Source organism: Gavia stellata, chromosome 16 (assembly GCF_030936135.1).
Source record: "Gavia stellata isolate bGavSte3 chromosome 16, bGavSte3.hap2, whole genome shotgun sequence".
NCBI lineage: Eukaryota > Metazoa > Chordata > Aves > Gaviiformes > Gaviidae > Gavia > Gavia stellata.
This window is the reverse complement of record NC_082609.1, coordinates 16972679-16994976: the sequence shown is the minus strand read 5'-3', so window position 1 is coordinate 16994976 and position 22298 is coordinate 16972679. Positions and strand designations below refer to the sequence as shown.

The 22298-nt window shown below is 49.2% G+C and overlaps 2 protein-coding genes across 2 annotated transcripts in view; one reads left to right on the top strand and one right to left on the bottom strand.

Moving 5' to 3' along the window:
* Positions 1 to 3224, top strand: part of LOC104255553 (rho GTPase-activating protein 7-like) — a 69020-nt gene extending 65796 nt beyond the window's left edge. The window contains exons 13-15 of the mRNA XM_059825589.1: positions 228 to 1461; positions 2547 to 2732; positions 3188 to 3224. Of these exons, the coding sequence (XP_059681572.1) occupies positions 228 to 245 (18 nt within the window). The 3' untranslated portion in view covers positions 246 to 1461; positions 2547 to 2732; positions 3188 to 3224. The remainder of the gene's footprint in view (positions 1 to 227; positions 1462 to 2546; positions 2733 to 3187) is intronic.
* On the bottom strand, positions 2739 to 21944 carry RARS1 (arginyl-tRNA synthetase 1). Its single transcript, XM_059825295.1, has 15 exons — positions 21900 to 21944; positions 16156 to 16290; positions 15454 to 15642; positions 11561 to 11672; positions 10480 to 10580; positions 9879 to 10000; positions 9431 to 9551; positions 9003 to 9132; positions 8568 to 8672; positions 7431 to 7609; positions 6795 to 6904; positions 5949 to 6054; positions 4606 to 4778; positions 3676 to 3923; positions 2739 to 3304 (listed from the first exon to the last, which is right to left on the bottom strand). Exons 1-15 carry the CDS (start codon positions 21942 to 21944, stop codon positions 3195 to 3197), a joined length of 1986 nt encoding a protein of 661 aa, XP_059681278.1. The 3' UTR covers positions 2739 to 3194.
* Between the last annotated feature and the right edge of the window lie 354 nt (positions 21945 to 22298).

Sequence of the window (22298 nt, the reverse complement as noted above, 5' to 3'; positions counted from 1 at the left end):
ATTGCTAGGGGGGTTTGACTCCCTCGGCTTGGGGCCAACTTACAGAGTACCTGTGGGCCAGAGGCTGCATTGTGCTCTTGCCGTGAGGCCCTGGCCAGGGCCGACCATCTCTTCCTGCGGGAATGGGTTGAGGTTGAAGTTTTGCTGCTGGGGCGTGGCCAGAGCAACAGCCGTGCCTGTGCCTGGCCATGGGCCCCAGTAATCTGGACCTGGACCTTGACCCACAGACTGACTTCCCGGCTTGACCTTGGCCTTTCCTCATCATTATGGACTTGCCTGGTGATCGCTAGACTGTGGCTGACCCTGGTTGCTGTCACTGGACCTGATCCTGACCTCCCTTGCTGACTCACCTTCCTGGCTCAACCTCGGCCTGCATCACCCTGGATGTGTCTGATGATCCGGACTCTTGGCTGACCCTCCCTGCTGTCCCTGGCCCGGCTCAGGTACTGTGGGACCGGGCGGCTGCCCTGCCAGCCCTGTTATCCCACTCGACTCCCGGCCCCTTTCCCTCAGGGGGCCACCAGTGCACCCTTGGTACACCCTGACAGTCAGCTTGGGCCTTCTCACGCTCCGCTCCAGCACCACAGCTGGGCAGGAGCCAACGTCCCATGGCTCCCCTGAACTGACACACAGCCCTGCCCCAGGGCTCCCCCAGCACGGACCCCTGCAACCAGCCCCTTGCTTCTGAGTGACACCCACCCCCCCAGCCCAGCCTGGGATCCAATCGCCCCATTGGCATCAGCCCCCAACCTAGCCAGGGCTCCTAAGTGACCCCCTTCACGCCCAGCCCAACCGTGGCTCCCCATTTCCTCAGCAGTGGCCCAAACCCTTCTGCCCAGCCCTGAGGCCCCTTGGGGTGCCCTGACACCTGCTGCCTGCCCACACCCTACAGTCAGCCCTGGCAACAGAGCTGGCCCACCCCTGCCTGCACGGCCCCCTGAAATAGCCCCACAGGGACTCTGAGCTGCCCTTGGACCCACGGGCGTCCTGCACACTCCTGCTACGACCAGAGTGCTTCACAAGAAGCACCGCTGATGCCAGGCCTGCGAGCTGTGGGGCTGCCCCTCACCGGGGGGTGCCAGGGCCCTGCTGGTGTGCCCCCTGCCCTGCCAGGGGAGAGGTTTGGTGCCGGCACCCAGGGACCGCCTGGAGAGGGCTGTCCCCCTTCTGCTGGTGACCTCCAGGAGAGGCTGCAGGCAGCTCCACGGGGCAGCCTCAGCCATGTCCATGCCTGGACACGCACCCGCTGCTCTGAACCTGGACCCTGACGCTTGGCCCTGCCTGGTCACTGTGGCCGTTGCTGGCCATCGCTGGACTGCGGCTGGTGCTGTTAACCGCCACCGAACCTGACCCCACCTGGCTTGGCCTTAGCCCTGCCTCGGCACTGATGGATGCACCTGCAACTGGGACTCTCTGTTGGTTGCTGCTGCCATTCCTGAGCCTGCCCTGCGTCTCCCTCAGGTACGGTGGGACAGGGCCCTGGCTGGTGAGGCGCTGCCCAGTCCTACCCCATGGTACTGCACTCAGTGCTGTGGCCCCTCAGAGCTGCCAGCTGCTGCTGCTGCTCCCTGACTCCATGGTGGGTGCTCCAGGGGGGCCTGGCCTCCTGCCTGTGCCCAGCCCAGCCTTGGGAGGAGGGAGGGCACAGCCACAGCGCGGGTGTGGGCGCATGTGTGTGCGCAGGAGATGGTCAGGTAGCACAGTGTGTGGTTTGGGCAGTTGGTGAAGCCCCCAGCACATGTGGCTGTCACGCTGTTGCCAGCGTGGCACCAGAGCTAGGTCTAGTTTTGTTTGCGGGCATTGTTCAGCCAGCCATCAGGAGCGCGTGTTTGCAGAGGCATGTACTTATTTAAGTGCCAGACCCATGCCCTTTAGATGCTAGGCGCTGTCTAGCTGCCCTGCCCCGCAACTGTCTATATGGGAAAGAACCTCGGACATCAGATGAATACATATGTTTATCTTTTGTATCTGTCTATATATATGTATGTGTATACATATACACACACATGCATACACCAGCAAGCACGTAAATCAAGTGCAACACCTCCTCTCTAATGGTAGCAAAGCCACATTTCTGTGTTGCTTTACCTCGCACAGCAGAGCTTCCAACAAATCCCAAAACAAAGGCAGGAGCCACGGCTCACTGCCTTGTAGTTGGCCTTGTGGTTACTCGAGATCGATATGCACCCAGCAAAGAGGTTTGCCGACTCTGTAGGGATTCAAAACAATGCTGCTGCAGGGAAAGGCATTTCCCTTGTGTTGTCCTCTGAGGGAATGTAGTTAACTGATCTGCTCCTCCCCTGGGCTTCCTGCTCCTCCAGGTAGAACTGCTGCCTGCCTGCCTACACCAGCACTGCTGGCAGCTGATGGTGCTGCTCCCACAGCAGGTGACCTAACACTGCTGTCCTCTGAGAGGCACTCAGGAAGCCACCCCTTTTTTGAGGGCTGGTACAGGCAGTGATGCGGGGGTGGGTGTTGTTTCACACCTCCCTGGAGTGTTACATTCAAGTTCAGTCCTTGTGTGTGATGTTCGATCTCTTTTGCAGGTACCTGACTGTTGCCTTGGTCAGCTCACTAACAACTTCCATGAAATAACCATCCTGAGCACCAGGGCCTCGCACTGCTGGGCTGGGATGAGACTGCTTGGCTCCCCTGAGAGCTCTGTGCTCTGCTGAGGGATGCCAGAGATGACATCAAAAGCTTGGGTGATCTGCTCACACCTGGCAAATAAGGTAAAGAGGATGGTGGGAGTCATCAGAGTAAGGCTGGGTCTGGGAGTGTGGGTGACTGTACTGTGGTTGGAGGGTTTCCTGGAGGTGCTCTTGGGTGTTCTGAGTTCTCAGTCCTTAAACTCTGCAGATTGAAGCAGAGTGGTCCTGGTCATGGGCCTGCAGGGTTTGGTTCCTGCACAGAGATCTGCTATGAGCTGTGCCCACGGCCCCTCTTGTCTGCCTCTGTACCTGCAGCTTCTGAAGCCATGCTCCTGTTCTCCCCCTTTCTTACTTTCCTTCCTCCCACCCCGCTCCTTTCTTTCCTTCTTCCCTTACTTCCTCCTTGCCTTTCATTTCTTCCTTCTTTTCTCTCCTAAGGGGGTGCTGCTCCCCTAGAGCATCTTCCCTTACCGCAACTCCACACCAACAGACACAGACCCCTCCAGTTGTTTCGTCCCTTTATTGTCACTCCACAGGAAACAGCTACATCCTCTGCACAGGCTTAATCCCCAGGATGTCGAACCCTTTGGCCATGATGGTGGCAGTGGCTTCACACAGCAGCAGCCTCCACATGTTCACCTTCATGATCTGGCCTGCAAAACACCAACAGAGAAGCTGGAGCAGCTGCTCAGGACCACTAATGCCACCCTCCCCACGGGAACCCTAGCCGCACACAACCTGGTCCTGGGGCTGGGCACACTGAACCCCGTCCCGTTCCCCCCAAGCCAGGCAAACTGACCAGCCTTCGTGTTTCCAGGCACCTGGTTGCTTGCAGCTCTCTACTCAACCCTCCTACTTCACAGGCAGATGACGACACAGGCTGTGCCAGCCACCTTCAGTCATCCCACAACACTTGTTCGGCAGCAGCATGTAGTGTGACAGCGGTCTTCCCAGCACAGGGAAACACCCTGCAGATTGCCTGTACTGTGGTATGTGATACAGGGACACGCAGGCCAACACTCACCACTCTGCCTGTCCTTCTCAACGCAGTAGCAGTTGTCGTAGAACTCGGTGAAGGTGGTGGCCAGCTCATAAAGGTAGTCACAGAGCGTGTGCAATAACAAGTCCTCCAGGATCTTCTGCAAGATCTCAGGGAACCTCAGGATGCACTTGCCCAGTTTCCACTCCTTCTCGTGGTCAAGGATGAGCACCTCCTCCCTGGCTGCCTTCCGCAGCATCTGCTCATCTATATTGGCCAGGCGAGCGATAGCCCTGAAATGATCCAAAACACAGTCTGCGTGTGAGGGTCCCACTGCCCAACCTGCCCCAGGGCCAGCCTGCAGCTGGTCACGTGCCTGGCCTGTCTCAGGGCTAGCACAGGCCACCCGCTGATCTCACTAGCCCAGTCCTGGGTTACCGGGCCAGAAGAGAGCAATCAGCCCTGGGAACGCATGGGGAGGCGCTGCCCTTGGAGCAATCCAACAGGGCAAAGGGCACTGCAGAGGAACAGGGAGGGATGTGCTCTGGGCACACACGTTGGCAAGCACAGCTGATGCTGCCAAGCAAACCAGGGGTCAGGGTGCCAGAAAAACTGGGGGGGTGTATGCTGACGCCTGAGGTGAGCAGCTGCTGGAACACAGGCTCACCCCTCTCCAACCACCTAAATCCTCTAATGGAATTACCAGAAACCCCCACAGTTCCCTCCCTGCTAGCTAAAAGCCTGGGATGCCATGGCGGACAGAGGAGCCCTGGTTCAGATAGCAGGGGACACCATTTCCAACGACAAATAAAATCTTGCCTATGGCGCATACCAGTGTAGCTGGCTTCTCTTACCAACTACCCCTAGCAGCACTGATGCGACTAAGTCACCCCTTTCCCCACATCTTCCTTTGCGATAAAGATGCAGAGAGTATCAGAGACCAACTCCAAGTGACTCCCAGCACACTCAACCTACCTGATCCGTGTGAAGGCATACAGCAAATATGCAGCTGTGTTTCCTCGGTCATCCAGCATCTTGTCAAAGGAGAATACGTAATCATTTAGTCTGTTGTGGGAGAGATCTGCATATTTAATACATCCAAAAGCAACTGATGTCTGGGCAGCTTTCAGCTCTTCTGCCGTGAGGACCTGTTGCAATTTCAAAACAGATTAACAGTCAAGAGGAAGAACGCTACGTTGGCATCACAAACCACAACATGCAGCCTTGGCCACTCAGCACAGCTCAAGAGGAAAGCCCAGGCTGCTGAGGGGATTTTACCCACGTGGTACTCAGTGAAAGGCTCACCCCCACCTTTCTACCTCGGGGCACCAGACAACCAGACACTGCAGCCCTGCCCAGGTTAAGGCTGATGCTCTCTACTTCTGAAGGCCCACAGGATGTACGATCTGCCATACAGGTTTGATGCTCATACTACACTCCTGCTTCTTACAAACTGCGTATACACTAACAAACACGTGGCCCTCCTACCCCATTTTGGACAGTCCAAACACTCACAAAACCCCTCTCTGGTGGGACAGTGCCCTGTAAGCATGGCAAAGCACTTTGTGTCTGACTTGTATGAGCCCTTGGGAGATACTCGAGGTGGTTTTTTTTCCTGTGCTTCCTCATGTTCCTGTTTAAAAAGGGGCCTTTCACTTTCACCCTACGCTGCACAGCATCAAGGACCTGCACTTCCCAATTTCACTGCCTCACACAGTGCTTAGAGAGAGTTTGGTCCTTCTGTTCCATTCCACGTCCCACAATGCCTAGGTCTCTCCAGGCCCTCAGGATCCAAGACAGACAGAAATCTCATTAAGGAAAGGGCTTCCAGCAAACTCAGCCACAGCCTCCAAGGGAAAGGGTGAAGCTTGATGCCAAAGTCCCCTGCAGATCCCCAACCATCCATCACCAGAAGTCACTGCTAGCCCAGCGGGCCAAAGCTGCAACTTTATATTCTGCCACCACCTCCTGCATCCTGGGGGAGTCATCGCTGTTGTCATCACACCAGCTACCCTGCCAGGCCCAGCTCTCCTCTCCTGTCCTCAAAAAGCTCTGCAGTACCAGCCAGAGGCCAGCACGCTGCCTGCAGCTCACATTTTCTCACTGCTATGTACTCAGGGATGGTCGTCTTTCCTCATGACAGCACCTTGCTCGAACTGCTATCAAATAATTACACTAGTTGCATACACAACCCACGGCATCTCCTGAGCTGTTTCGCAGTGTCCATATTCTCAGCTCACATCCAGAATGCAGAAACCATAAGTCTGTGCAAAAATCTGGGAAGTTCTCAGGAAAGATAAGCAGTTTGTCACAACTACCTTGTCCCGTTCCTTGTCCTTCAGCTTGTCCATAGCTCGTTTCAGCCCTTCTTCCAGCAGATCTATAAGACGCACTGTATCCCCTGAACGAGTTTTGAACTTCTTCCTGAAAACACACAGCCAAAAGCCCCAACTGCATAAGAGGCAAAACACTCCCACAAAACATGGGAATCTCACAGAACACCCATGGGGTGGCCGGGAGGGGTGACCAAGAAGGCTCCAACGGTCAGAACTGTCCCATTTCCAGACACGAGGCAGGACACAATACTAGCACCAGACCCCAGCCCAGCAAATCACCTTTAATTCTGTAATAAACCTAAAGCAAAACCACCCGGTCTGCAATGGCACGTGACCATCAGAGCACACTGGTTTAGCCACACCTTCACAGAGACACAAGAACAAATCTGGACCACAAAGGCCTGGCTTGCAGACCAGCACACAGAGGTTCTTTTCCCAACGTTCACTTCATCCACCGTGACGCAGGCAGACAATAATGGAAATCATGGCCTTTACAGCTGCCATATCCCAGTATTCATATCAGCTTCCACTGCACTTCCACCAGCTATTCCCCGTGCCCCTCCCCAAATGCCAGGCAGCAGAAGCCAGGCCCAAGAGGGAACCTGACCACAGCACCAGTGACTACGTGGATCAAGGACAATGACACACAATGAAATGACACAGTTACGAATAACAGCATGATAACAGCTTGGGATGCGGTGCCTTTTTTTTTTTTTTTTTTGGCATGCCACATACATACTTGTCAACAAACAAGAGCAAGTCTTCTGCACTCACTCAAGCATCCTCTTCAGAGCACGTACAGAGGAAAAACTACATCCAAATACTTACTTGTCTTCTCCCAGCACCACTCCGAACGCGGCATGGGCCACTCTGGTTACTTTGGGATCATACCAGCCAATCATCTGTCCAGCTGCAAACACTGTTTGTAAATGCACCGACTGCAAGGAACAAATACCAACAACTGGTTCTCAACACACTCCTCCAGGTACAGTTTTCTTCCCAGCTTTATCTTCTTCACAATGCTGCTTTTACAGTGAGACTTAAAATGCTGCTAGCTCCACAGACAAATTCCACTTCAGAAAGTTCAACCTTTCGAAGAGTTCTCCTGGCTTACAGAAGCAGTAACTGGCAAATTCCCATCACCACTCAGATACAGAGCTGACAACCTTGCATTTCCTCAAGTAAGGACAGACCCAAGTATAAGCAGTACAAAGCTCACAACAGACTCATCTATTGAGATTTAGGCTTCACCTACCTCCAGTGGTAACTGGGTCTCTCCCTAATCAATCGGTTCTAGAGGCTCTTCATGGAGACCGCCAGCCACCAAACTAGATTCACCATTACACCAATAAGGACAAAAGTAAATATACCAACCACACTAAAAACCCTATGGTGTTCTACCTACATTACTGTTGCATCCGTCATTTAACATTCCGCCATGACAGCGGAGGTTAGCATACTCACCTGGCCGCTATCGACAACGTAAATAAGGATATCAGCCTTCTCTTCACACAGCCTGTGTTTAAGAGCAGCTAAGTCGGATGTGTCGTATGTGTAACCTCCATCCGATTTCATGATTGTCAACGGGACAGGGAAACCTGGGACAAACACGATCTTCCGGCCGTCATCAACCTGGACAAATCCTAGAAAAGCAAGGGAAAACATTCTGTGTTGTATTGCACAGGGCGGTTTGCGGGCCAGCAGAGGCAGAAGCACTTCCCTTCCTGGATGCTACTAGAAAGAAAAGGCCATGCACTCACATTATCAGGTGATTTATCTCCTTCACATCACATAATTAATGGCTCAAAATATGAAAAAACCCTAAATGAGAACTTCCTTGTCAACAAAGTCACATTCTGTACTGCACTTCCAGAACTCAAGACTACGCACAAGGAAGCGGATCTGGCCTTACCAGAAAGGACCTAATTGGATTTAAAAACTCCTGTCACTGGCATCCAAATCCACCTTTACAGCCACAAAACCAGCATCTCAAAGTATGGCACTAAAGCCAACAGAAACTCTACAGAGATGCAATAAGGACTTAGCACAAAGCCTTTCAGAGATAAGACTAGTCAGAACACTTCAGATGGTAAGACTCAAGAACTGCGAAATCCAGACAGGAGCACATAAAACCAGAGACTTTTTATGCTCCATTTGGCTTCTTTCCAGTCTCAAAGTTAACGCGATCCAAAAATGCCACTGTCTTCACAGAGATTTCTCAGACAAAGTTCCCATACAGTCAGAACACTAAGACTGGGAAGTCTGTCATATATCGCTCCTTGACTATTTGCTAAGGATGCAACAAATTCCAGTAGTATCTCAGGCTATTGCCCACAAATATCACAGACAAACTACTTTTGGTGTCAGCAAGAAAGATTCAAGCTTTCTGGAATGAAACATGTAAGAATCAATTCTGCTAATGCTTCTTTGGGAGGAAAAGCTGCAAAAGATCCACTCAGAAAAAGTGGCTGAGAAAAAGAGCAAGGGTGGGGAACACGTAATGTCAAAAACATCAGTCCTAAGCCTCGCTGAAGAGGAGTGAGGTTACCTTGCTCATCCTGACAGCTGCAGAATTTCTGACTCCGAGACCAAAAGCCTCACCTTTATCTTCAAATTCTTTCACGATGTCTTTCATCATCTCGTGGTAGAATGATTCCCCTCTCTCTATGAGCGTGATGTCCAAGCAGTTGTAGATTTTCTGGAACTCTTGAGGCGGGAAACAGAAAAACATACTTCCATTAAATGCACACAGTGGGAATTAGTGCCATATGTTTATCAGTGGGCACAGCAAGTCCCTAAAGGCATTTTCCATCTCTTGGTGAAGCCATCAGACTAGGACTCAGGAGACAAATGATTTAGCTGAAAGCCTCCACAGACAGCCCAGTACTTTGGTTGTATCGGCTTTTTTCTTTAAGCTTCTCATAGCAGTGTGGCAGTGATTTTCGAAAGAAAACTAGAGGATGGACTCAAACATAAAGGTGAGGAAAGACACACTGTTCTACTGCTGAGACACGTTTCCAAATCTGGCAAAGTCACCTTTCCGCGACACGTCACAGATCAGTTCCCACGCTTTAATGAAGTCTGGGTTTTTGCTCTGCAGCAGCACCACGCATTGGTAGGCACGTTTCTTAAATTCCTCCTCTGTGTCAAATCTCCTCTTGGATTCCTACGGTAAAACACACCACATGAAAAAGCACTGCTTTCTCCCCTAAAACAAGCTAACATTCATAACAGGCTCTCCAAGCGTACTCATCTCAAAAGACAGAGATGCAGCATGCTTACAAAGTCCTTTAATCATGCCCCATACAGACAACTCAATACCAGATACCGCAATTCATTACCCAGTGGCAGGCTATTGCAATAATCTATTAACAGTGATTCAATTCTTTTGTTTCTATTTGTAAAGCTCCTCAATCTGCTTTTCAGATGTTGACATAAATATCACATTTATTTGCTACAAATACCTTGTAAAAAGCTTGAAGATCCCCAATGGGAGGAGAAACAGTTAAGTAATCCGGAAATTTGTCTTGGAGGTGAGCAATGAGCATTCCAAACTGGGTGCCCCAGTCTCCTAAATGGTTTAACCTTGAAGCAATCAAAGAGCACAGTAATAATGATTTCTCAAACATATGCTTTAAAATATATGCATTTTAAAAATATATATTCTGAAAGAAGAAACACACTAATATCAGAAATCAGAAATAGGCAAGCCCCCGCAATTTCACCATAGTGAAGCTGCTGCCCGTCTTGATTCCTAACCCTGCTACACTTGCTCAGCTTAGAATCTTACTACACATAAAGGATTATTTGTTATGTGCTTATAAAAAATGACCAGTACAGACCAAAGCACAGAGATAGGTATTGCATAAATTTAGTCAAACAAGCCCACCTCACCCAAAAGTCGACTCTCACCTCAAAACATCATAATCTGCAAATTCGAACAGTCGGCACATACTTTCTCCAATGATGGTAGACCGCAGGTGGCCAACATGCATCTCCTTTGCAATGTTAGGGGACGAAAAATCCACCACCACCTTAGACACAGTACCAAAGGAAAAAATGAATAAAAGGCAGCAGTCATTACCACACCCCATGTGTTTAATTTGGGTTTTGTTGGGGAATCAAGGCTCGCCTCCACTGACCCTCACACCCTCTTTGCTGCCAGCAGCACACAGCAACAGAGAAGGCCCAGGGGGGACACCAGAACAGCTTCCAGCCTGGGGCTCTGCTGCACCCGCCCTGCACAGGCTCAGGGATCGCTCCCAGACTGACCCTGGCACAACGTGCCGTCCCCGGGGAGCCCTGTCCCTCACCCACCAGAGACCATACCAGGCACATGTAGCCTACTCCCTGGCCCCCAGTGTCTAAGTCACATCCCATTTACTCCACTGCAACAACCATCTGACATGGACATCTGCTCAACAAACCACTTCGGGGGGAATTTCAGTGCTATCTGCAGTTCAGCGCGTTTCATCTATATGGGAGCAGAATGCCTATGCGCTTACTGCCTTACCTTTTTCCTTTTGCCAACAGCTGGTGGTTGAACTCCATTCATCAATAAACTGCTCAGCTGCTTCGACACAAAATCCTTTCTCAAGTGGACATTGATAAAACCTTTGGAGAAGAAAACCAACAACATGTGCTGGGGCTGCAGAAGTGCCTCAAACCACTTTTTGTTTCCCTCCCCCCTTGGATTTCTGTTTCCTCACATCCAGAACAACAGCATGTGAACAAAAAAATTTTCAGCAATAGGACAACAAAGCTGTCACTAGAAGACAATTTCTGTTCCCAGATTACAAGAGTCTGTTTCACACCGCTATAGCCTTTACTGCAGGAGTTAGATGCTGCAAGCAAGTCCACTGACATAATTCCTTTTTGCATGCTGTCACTCAAAGGTGAATTTATAAAAACATTTTTTTAATGGGAAAATAAATAATCTTGCCAGGGTTTGCAGAACACAAAACCAAATCCTGCTTTGTCTCCTTTTTTTTTTAAATTAATATCCTAAAATGTGCAGTTTCGCCTGGGATAATCTATGCTTGTGGGACGACACCGTTTTACTTCTCCTGCTTCACAGAGCTAATGAACGAGCTTCTGCCCAAGCACTCAAAGGGCTGTGCCATGCAATTTTTGTGTTTATGGTGACGCCCTAAGGAGTATGAGCCCTCATATTTCTTCCTGGGTCACAGGGACAAAACAGATGCAGCAATTAATAACCTCCATGCTACTCCAGCATCTCAGTGCTGAGAGGACAAGGTCTCCTCACCGTGCAAGCAACAGCGAGAAGGGTGTATCGATTTTTGCTGTGATTTCATGATTGTGGCTTGATACCCATCACCAGTATTTGAAGGGGAAAAATTGATAATTAAAGGGCTCAGGATTGCACTTGCCAATTCTAATAGAGAGGTAGATTTTCTGCTGCTGCACAAGTCTGAGGGCTACAAAGCTCACCAAGACAGAAGCAGCTAATTCACCCCATAACTACAGTTTTAAATCACAAAAAAGTTGAACTCAACTCAGCTTCCCTGATCACCAGTACAAAATTGCCCTATCAGCTTTAAAACATCAAAGTGTGTAACATGAAACTATCTTACCAGGACCGGCAATTTCAACCTTCTCAATGCATTCATTGGCAGGAATGTTTTTTGATATTTTCTCAGCGATTTCTCTTGGGCTAACCTTCTGTTCCTTGGTTTTGAGCAGTATCTGAAACACAATGAGAAGATCAAGTAAAATTCAATCCTCTAAAACATTCTACAGAGTGAAACAGAAAGCATAGATACTGCGGCATTGAAAGATCCTCATAACCCTTTAGCTTCGTAATGCAGAGACACACACAAAATACCCATCTCTAGCAAATTTCACAGATTAGATGAGCTCTCTCTACACAGTCTAACTAGACCCAACACAATCACTCCCTTCTGCTAAGGGCAGTTAAAGGGTAGTCCCTATGTCAGAAGAAAATCTTCCAGGCTATTTTTCAAAACCTGTTAAGTGGTTTGGCAAATTTGTGTTTCTCTAAGCTAGTAAAGGGGACAAACCCTTTAAAAATCAACATAGCTGGCACAGTCCTTCACATCGCTTCAAAATCCTGTTCATCAGTCTCACGGGTATCCTCAGCTCTGCCAGCGCTCGTATCTGAAGTTTTGAACTGTGCCTACAGTAGATGGTGAGTGTGGTTTCAGAGCAAGTCTGCTGATTTATGATTAAAAGCAACCAAAGCAAACTGCCTTCAGTCCTACCTTAAGACTCAAACTTAATATATAAGTAAATGAATAAATAAATAAAATCCAACAACCCAAGCAACCAGAGATAATCCTAACACTGCCCCATGTTCTTCAAAGAGCATCAGAAAAACTGCTGGTAAAGCAGCTCTCATTTTCCCTCCAGACATAAATGGCCCGTTGTGAGGAACTCCAGTAACACGACGCAAGTTCACATGATAGAATCACAATGGCTTGGGTTGGATAGGACATTCAAAGTTCATCTAGTCCACCTCCACAATTTCTCTGTCCATTCCCAAAGCATCTTCTCACATGGCTTTTTGCAAATCTTAGAAAAACACCCTTTAGGAGGATTCTGAGAGCTAGCCCAACCCATCCCTTGCAAAACACTACATTCACACTGTATAAAATTACCACCACTATTTGTTTCTGAGCACATGATTTTCCTTTCTTACTATGACATGTCTGAAAATAATCTATCACCCCACTCCCATCAAGGTCACAAAGAGCATGTACCTCTTTGTCAATTCAGAATTTACACTCACTACTGCTTGTATTTGCTAACTCGCAGTCTGCTGCAAAATGTGACTTCTACTGAAGTTTCAGCTTCCTGTTTAATCTGTCATAGAGTTGATAACAGGATCCTTACAAGATGGTAAGGGCTTAGAATGGGCAAGAAAAGAAAACATCTGCAACCTTTAACGCTACTCAAAGTGCAAACTACAGGAAAAATAAATGCAAAACCAGATTACGGGCATGTTATAGCAGATTACAGGCGTGTTATCCGAATCATGCCAGAAACAGTCACCGTACTCCTATTACTCTGAGGAGCAAGCAGAGCTCCTGGCTCAAACCCCACGGATTAATATGCTAACGAGCTCCCAGGAAAACAATATGCATTTGTGAGGGCTGTTTCCACATTGGCGCATTGCAGGGAGAGGTTGCTGCCTGGCACGTACTACTGCTGCCAGCGAGTCAGGCAGTCACAGTGACCCGTGTGGCAGCTCTGTGCAGGGGACAGCCTGGGGGAGCAAGGCTCTACGGGGAGACCTGCACCACAGTCAAGTCCCTAAAACTTAGGCCGATGGAAAGTATATAACCTGCTGCTCTCAGAGGGAAATGACTGCACTGCATCCCTCGGCTCTGCTGTGCCGATATGCTCTGAGTGTGCTGCATGTGTGTGCATTGCCAAGCTCAGGCCCAGCTTATATGGCGTGCCTTTCCAGGGAACAAACTCTGTAGCCGAGCCCAGTACTAGGAACCCTCGTTCACCAGTAAAGCTGACAATCTGGAACTTGAAACCCTGGCTTTGAGGGGACTGTTCAGACACTGAGTTATGCAAACAACGTCAATACTGAGAAGCCAGGACTGCTCGAGAATCCCAACTGCGACTTAATTGGGGTAAAGCAGCGGTCAAAAAAATGGCAAAGCTCTGAAAGCCCGTGTCAGTGCAGCCACCCAGGGTGCTCCTCTGGCTGGAGCCCAGTCAAAATATGCTAACGAGACCAAGGGAAGACGACACGTATGAGGGCTGTTTCCTCCCTGGCACGTCAGACCAAGAGCCTGCCGGCTGGCACGTATCGATGCTGCCCGGGAGTCAAACTCATTGTGGCAGGACAACAGACGTAGCGGCTGCAGATGACAACCTGGGAGAGTAGAATTCCATGTGTGTCGGTGCAAGTTCGATGTCAAGATTACCAGTCTGATAAGGGTGAATTGACAACAGAACAGTTAAAAAAAAAAATGTTGCGTCTGTTGAGATTGCAAAATAAAAGATCTGTAATTACAAAGAGTCTATCTATTTACTCAAAGGCTTCAATGCATTGAAAATCCAGGCACTTTAGCACCTAAGCTAGAATGCACTACCTTCTTTCTCCCCAACCTCCTGGTTTTACTTCAGCACAGTCCCAGACCACTGAGCAGCTCCTGAAGTGTCTCTTATTCTGTTTGGGTTGTCTTTAGCCAAATGTCTTCCAGAAAGCAGCAATGCCATAATTTTCAAAGTAACTGTTGATACTAGCCAGGTTAAAAAAAACCCCACTCCTTCCTTCCCACACACTTAACAGGTGTTCTATAAAGTGGAACCATTCTTACAGTTGCCTGAAAACCTCTGCGATCAGAACATCATAACAAAAACCCCACGTTTCCTGCCTTTTGCTCAGTTAAAAGAAAACATAGAAGCCACCAACCATAGGTGTGGGGATGCCCACACAGCCTCCCCTCAACAAATGCTTGGATAACAACAGCCAATAAGATAGGAAAATGAGCACAAAAAGTGTGCGGAATAGCGCACTCAAATCCATCTGAAAAAGCATGTCACAAAACTGAAAATGCTTAAAGGAACACAACAACAATCAGCCAAATTCAGCTATAACCAGGGAATTAACAACAGACTTTAGAAACAAAGGAATCGGCTAGAGCAGCAGGAAGGACGGTGCCCGAGCAGTACGCTGCACCCGGTTGGACACTGTGAGAAGGTGCTTCACTCACACCACAGCCTCTGCGCAGGCTCGACAATGACCTGCACCATCAGGTGCCGCGAGCGGCCGTGCAGGAGCTCGCGGAGGGCAGTTCGGGACGCAGCACGCAGGGACCTGCGCCCCACCCGGGCGTACAGGGGAGCGCCTGGGCCCCTTCTCACTGCCGCATGCGTTAGTGGGCAGTGGGAGCTGCAGCACCCACAGCAACAGGAGGTGTGTGCAACAGGGGGAACCAACGCTCCCAGATACGGGGCGCGTGTTTGTGAACCACCTGCCCTGTGAGGAGGGGGGGTGTGCACATAACTCTGTGCAAACGTGTGCGGGGACATCATACTTTCCTGGCATTGCAGAGGAGCATTTAGAGATTTGTAAGTGTTTATAAACATTTTGTAGGTGTCCAGAATTGTGATTTATTGTTTTGCTGACAGCAGTTCCAAACATATAGCTCACTAATTGGTAGTTAATTGCACATCATTAGTAAATCAATGCAGCACTTAAATCCTGATTTGATTTAGATCCCACGAACTGAGCAGTTTTGCTCTGTGACACACATGTAAGTCTCTCATACCAGTCATCTAAACGGCGGTTTAAAGGTCTGCTCTGTGAAGGCCAACGCTTCCCCTAAAATGTTGTTAGATACTCACTGACTTCTCAGCCCAGAGGCCTGCAACAAGCCTGAAAGAGGTCCCATATTGCAACTCTCACTGTGCTGTCTGTCACTTAGCTTCCAACAGACAACCCCCCCCCATTTTTTCTTCTCTTTGTAAGATGGTTCAGATTTACCTGCGTTATGCCCATGGCGCTGTTACACTGGTAATCCCCAAATTTGGGCTGCTGACTTGGCGTCACCACTAGTGGAGGGTTCTCTAAATCTGGGTAGGCAGCCTGAATAGCAGCTCCAAAGATCTCCTGAAGACAGCTGTTGATATTAATCATGCTTTTTGCTGTTTTACTTCTTTCCTCTTGAAGGCTCTGAAAACATAAAATTCAGAAGGCTAAATTCACAGCATCTGAGGAGCCGTTACATCCCACTTTCTTCCTTGGCTGCCTGGCAAAGCACGGCTGACGGATTTGGCTGACACCTCTAGGCAGAGGAGCAACATATATAACATAAAAATCATGTGATTCAAGAGCTGCTTCTCCCTTTGAACCTCCCAGCACAAACACTTCCCCTGAATGCAGGGCTGCATTACTTCTCACACCTTTGTCAGTGATCCTGGCAGAGACCTCAGCTGGGCTGCCCCTTACATGACTAGCCAAGACTTGATGGTGTGGGCATATTAACCTACTAAAATTTTCCATAAAGTAGGTTTCTGTTTAAGGAACCGATAAATATCTGGTGTGCCACCAACAATTAAGGCATCAGAATGCAGAGCAAGCACGTTGTCACACATTGCTAGCTGTAATAAACTTGACATCATTTATTTAGCTTGTCTTAATGAGAACAAAAACACATGCTACAGCATTAATTCTTTATTCCCTTACCTTTCGAAGGAAATTTAACCGATACTTAAGTTTTGCGTTTTCGTCTCGCAACCCTTCCAAACTCGGGGAGACTCCCAAGCATCCAAAGTTCTTCAGATGCTCAATTTCTGCACTTAACAACTTGATCTCGTTTTCCTGAAAAGCAAATTAAATTGTCACACAGTAATTCTTGGAGTGGGGGGACAGAAGGTAAGGAGCTGCAAGATCTCAGATAAGATTCTAGTTTTGCCTCATGAGGATAACAGCAATGAAATGTAAGTTGAGTAATTCCAAACAATTGATGTTTAAAGGTGGTTTCTATTTGTGTCAAATACAGGGATTCTGAAGCATTCTTAAAACAAGTCAGTGAGATAATAATCTCACTAATATCAAGACAGAAGTGCAAGAAAGACAACATGTCATGCTAATAAACCATATTCCCCAAATAAGCACTTTCTCCAGCTTTTTTGATGTAATAAAGATGTCAAATGATTTGACTCAAAGTTCCCTAAAGCCTCCTTCAGCCAGTTTCACCATCTCATAGGCCACAGTTTCTCTCCCAGAGGATGAAACCACAATCACTCACACAGCCTCAGCAAGCTCAAATGCCAGCTGGAGACAGGAATGCCAACAGGTACAGCGTGCTGCTTCATAGGGGAACTCATGGGGCCATCGCTGCAGCCTGCACTCACTTCCACCTCGCCACACAACCTTTCCTTCCCTGCCTCTAGCGTGGCTTCTCCCTTAAAACTGACATACGGCATTCAGGAGCAATCAGGAATTTGAGGTGGACATTTATGCTCCAAATAAACAAACTTGCCCATGCTTCCCCGTGCCCCTCTGGACTTCACAGCCTGGGACATAGGCAAATGCTTCAACAGGCAGTCTTAGCCCAACGGCTGGAAGCTACTGCAAGGAGCAGTAACTTTCCTCATCCCACCCCCTAAAGAAACCAAGTATCTGAAACATCACTGTTGTCCATCTCTTGTCCTCCCCCATAATAGGCTTTGCGCCCACCAGCCACAAGCCTGGCTCACAAACAGAAGTCTGGAGGCTATTGAAAATTTAAGCAACTCAATGCCACTACGGAGGGAGAGGCAGCTATAAGAGGCTCTCCTCTACCACAACTCCCACAGCAGGAGGCAGCTCAGACTGTTATTGTATTATTGTAATCAAATAGGCCACCAAACCTTATCAAAAAGGGCTCATTTACTTTGTTGCTCTTGAAACAATCAGAATATTTAATTAAGGAAAAAAATTGGGCCATCAAATCTTCTGGGTTTATAGGTCAACCTGAACAAAAGCAACCACAAATGCCGCTATAACTAACTGCGAATGCTCAAAAAACCTAAGCTGAGCCAAAACAATGTTAAGATTGGGCTGTGTGTGGTGCAAGCTGAGAATGAGTACTTTTGAGGTCATTCTTCATTTGCGCTTCAGCTTCCAGCACACTTCACAGCCTCAAGGTCTCCTCTGCTACAGGAGAACAGGATGCTTCCTGCAGGTTCAGATGCAAAGGAACAGGACTTTGAGAAAAAAACCCAACCTTTAGCAAAACCTCTGGCTTGGCATTTAGCCAACCAAAATCATTGAACAGCACTGCTGTATCTCAAAAATTACTCACTTCAAATAGTCCATTGCAGGTTTTCCTTTTGCAGCCTATTTTTTTTTTTAACCTAAGGCAGACCCCCCAAAAATCAGACTGTTTTTCTCTCACGTACATCTACATACCTTCCCCCATACAACCAACAGAAAATACATTTATTTTTGACTTTTCTTACTGGCCTGACCCGGTAGCATCTCATATAACTTACAGAGCCATTTGAAAAATTTTCAGACTGAACTTCAAGTTTAAAATAGGGCAAGAGATATTCCATTGCATTATTTTACAGTTGTTTCACTGTAAGTTTAAGTAAGCATCGTTTCTACAAACTGACTTAAAGGAACATCGGAACAGTGACATGCATAACTCATCCCCCCCAACCCTAGAATGTGCTTTAAGAAAAGCACAAAGATACCTTCTGCTCTTAAGATCACATTATCTGTAAATTCTGTGTCCACCCAGTATTACCTTCTCTCTAGCAAAGTCACCAGCTTCAGGAGAGATTAGCAAGTCAGACCCTTAGGAAAGTTTTGCATTGAGGACAAACATTGTCCAGATCCAGAAATTAGCATTCTGCTTTTGAAATTAAAATCACTACATATCAAAGCCAACAAGCAGCTCACATTTATTCCTCCTGTATTAAAAGATTCCCCCAAAACTATAGCCACTGAGGTATTTCAGTACCATTGGCAAACTCTTCAGAACAGAGATTCAGTTTGGATTTTCCTCCATAATCATAGATGCCTCTGGCTACCCAAGTTAAGACTCGCAGGAGGCGAGATGACCAGTATCTCACTGGAGCTTCCTTCCATATCGTTAGACTACAAGAGAGGATGAGGAAAGAGGTTTATCTATATGCATTGCCAAAGCCCAGAACAAGGGTTCTCAGGAATCACCGACCCCTGGGGCAGACATCTGACCCAAACAGCTTTTCCCACACAAATATAGGGTGATAACTATTATCGCTTGGACTTGGCCACGAGGTAAAAAACTCTAAAACAATGCCACAGTTCAGTAAGTCTCATCTACTTCTTTCCCATGACTGCACCAAAACTGTAAATTCACAGCACAGACTCCTGCAGATAGGAGGCATTCAGCCTGGCGCCATTTCAGGTTTGACCAAGCTCAAAGTGTCAGCCCAGACTGGCACATTTTCCTATCATGTTTTGTGCTCCTCTTCCGCAGACAGTTTCTGTAGCAGTCTTTATGTTACCTGAGTGCGAACTGAAAGCACAAGGTTTCACCACGGTGGTCTAGCTGCCTACCCCAATATTGCTGCTGCCATTTAGGTCTCCCTTTTTGTGCTCATCGACAGCTAACACAGACGACGAAATCAAATTTTCATTCAAAACCACCCAGCAGAAAAGCCTGAACTCAGCAATGATTACACTGAGTTCCAGAATCGATGGGGTTAAGATCACAACAGCTGGGCTGGGACAGCTGCATGGCTGCGTACAGCTAACAGCTCCAAAACTGGCAACAAGGGCACCCTGGTTTGTGGGCCAGTCAGGAGGGGAACGCCACTCTCAACCCTCCTCTCTCTGGTGACCAGCGACAGGACACGACGAAATGGAATGAAGCTGCGTCAGGGCAAGCTCAGATTGGACATTAGGAAAAGGTTCTTCACTGAGAGGGTGGATGATGGTCACTGGAACAGGCTCCGCAGGAAAGCGGTCATGGCATCAAGCCTGCCAGAGTTCAAGGAGTGTCTGGACAACGCTCTTAGTCATCTGGTTTAGTTTTAGGTAGTCCTGTGAGGAGCAGGGAGTTGGACCCGATGATCCTTATGGGTGCCTTCCAACTTGAGATATGCTATGATTCTATGACCCCCACACCCATAGCCATGTTGCCAAGCTCGCTTGGAAAAAGGTCTTTAATGTTTGCGTATTATAAATGCCCCTTATCACAGCGACCTGTGATAAACCTAATTCTCTAGCAAATCACCTATGAATGCTAGATGTTACTAAAGGGATATTATAAATTCTACCTTCTCTCGGAAAAACAAACTACTACATTAAACTACAGATACCCCTTGAAACTCCTCTCGCAGAATCACAGAATCATTAAGGTTGGAAAAGACCTGTAAGTACCATCCAAGTGAAGAAGGGAGACAATGCCAATGCACCTCTGATCTACAAAACGTGTAACTGAGAAAAGGAAGGAAAAAGGTGCTGTTCAGGACATAAAGTTTCACCCCCTGGATTACTCTACCTGCACAGCCCTGGATATATCACAACTTGTCAGTAAAGGGTCATACCTGATGACCACCTCATGAGAAGCTGCGGGAATTGCATGAGGCCATGCTGACATCTCCAAGGGCTCTTTGGTCAGCTGAGTACTAGAAATCTTCCCCTCACCTGTGAATACAAAAAAACTATAGCTTTTTCAATGGGACCAAAATCGTCCTTACATTTTCCCTTAGCACATAAGAATGCCTTCCAAAGACCCCACTGAATTAACACGAAACTTGCATAAGCTTCTGTCTCTGGGCTTTAATGTGATAGGGCTTTTTTCCACCACCTTTAAAAAAAAACAAAAAAGAGAGCACCTCTCTTCCTTCCCCTCCCTTCTTGCCTCCTGCGCGGTTTTATCTCTGCTACTACTCCACCAAGCCTTTGCTGAGCCGGCTCAGTGCAATAACTCGGCACACACTCCTTGCTGGGTTATCTTCCCGAAGAACTAATGATTCCTGCCAGCCGGCTCACAAAGCGCTCCAGGACGTGCTGGAGCTGGCTGGCACCAGGGAGCACATGGCTGGGAGCAAGGTGATGGGTAGATTCAGGCTCAGTAATTCCACATGGCCTCCTTCAGCCTCCTGGAGTTAAAGAGCTGAACACTGTCCCTCCTGCATTGCTTCAGAGTGACTGGAATTTGTTTATGGACTAAAGACCACACAGCAGTGATGGTAAAGGGAGAACCACCTTGCCAGAATACCTGAGATGCCCTTCTTCTCCTACCAGCTACAAAGGAGAAAAGCAAAAACTAAGACAAAAAGGACTTGCAGAGATTCAACAGCCAAATTTATTATCTCAGTATTTTATGGCAGTGCTTGTTGTATGTTTGAATTGTGAGCAGAAAACAAACTGAAAAGTTGCTTAAGAACACATGTGTATGGTAGGCAAAAAAACCACAAGCCAAACGTCCAGAGTCTCTCAGTTACATGCTCCTGGGGCAATACATGAGAAGTTAACCTGTAGCACGGATTACAAGTTTTCCTGAAGCTGCCTCTGTACGCTACAGTCAATATCAGTCACTGGCTAGGACACACCTGGCAAGTCTGATTTATTTATTTTTTATTAATGTTACTGAAAAGGGAAAGGGTTGTCACCTTTCCCCCACCACCACCTTTTTGCACCTCTGGGTTGCAATAATGCTGTGCAAGACAGCCAGGACTGCCACTAGCATAACTGCTCTCCAACAGATCCTCTGAAAGCACTTCCCTGGCTGCTCCGGGCTCCCAGGACCCACCGGACCCGGTGCTGTCCCCCCCGAGGGCAGGACACCCTCCTGCCCATCGCCTGCCTGGCAGCTGGGCGATTCTTGCACCGCTACCACAGCAAGCAGCTAGCTAAAGTAACCGCACAAGGAACTAGGGCGGTAACAAACAAAAACCGTGTCTGACAACTTCCTGTTGCCTTTTTTTTGGAAGTTCTTTGCAGAACTTCGCTTTGAGCCCTCACCTTAGCTGAGACGTGCCATGAGCGGATCCACAGCCCCTGGCCCCATGACACAGGGTCTCGGGAACGAGAGAGTGCTTTTACTCTACTTTTCGTCTGAAGAGAAATGAAAGAAGCTGAGGAAGGTGCTTCAGCCCCTGCCTGCTTCTGCCTTTCCCTCCGAGACCAGCCCTCCGCCTCCCCTGCACGCCCGAGCGCACGGCGGGGCCCCGCTCTGCCCAGAGACCCGCCTGGGGCTCCGGGCACTGCTGAGGCTTCTCCGCGGCGGTGCCCTGAGGAGGCCCCCCCGCCCCGGGCGCACAGACCTGCGCCCCCAGAGAGCCCCGGGGACCCACAACGCCCTCCCCGACGGAGGCCTCCGGGACATGCCGCCAGGCCCCGCTCTGCCCCCGGCCGGGCCGGCGGGGCAGAGGCCGACCCCGGGGTGGCCCCAGCCGTGCCATGCCGCGCTCCCCCGCCCCGCCCCGCCCCGCCCCGGCCCGCACCTGCCGCGCCAGCCGAGCTGCGGACTGCGCCACGCGCGCCTCCATCCTCGAGCAGCCGGAAGCGGAAGTGGCGCGAGCGGAAGCGAAAAGCGCGGGATGGAGGCGGGGGGGAAGTCTCGGGCGCGGCGGCAGCGCCCCCGGGCGGCGGGGAGGGCCCTGGCAGGGTCCTTTGTCTGACGTCACCCCGGGCCCGGGCCGCAGGGCTCCCCGCGCGCCGCGGGGCATGCCGGGACAGGCGGTGTGCCCGGCGGCCTCCGCGCGAGGCGGGAATCCCTCTGCGCGAAGCGTGGAGGTGGTGCCGCTGCGCCCGTGCTCCGAGCGCTGCTTTTGGAAGCCCAAGCCAAGGAGCGAGCAGCGGTTCTGCGCTCCGGGAGGGTTTTCCTAAAGGGAAGGGCTGGC

What these genes read in the sequence shown, in the direction of transcription:
- RARS1 (XM_059825295.1), bottom strand. Translation starts at nt 21,944, where the DNA reads ATGGAGGCGCGCGTGGCGCAGTCCGCAGCTCGGCTGGCGCGGCAG. An exon ending in GGTTGAAATTGCCGGTCCTG is followed by an intron (nt 10,581 to 11,560) that starts GTAAGATAGTTT and finishes TCTTCTCCAAAG; the next exon opens with GTTTTATCAATGTCCACTTG. An exon ending in AGGACAAGGAACGGGACAAG is followed by an intron (nt 4,779 to 5,948) that starts GTAGTTGTGACA and finishes AAATTGCAACAG; the next exon opens with GTCCTCACGGCAGAAGAGCT.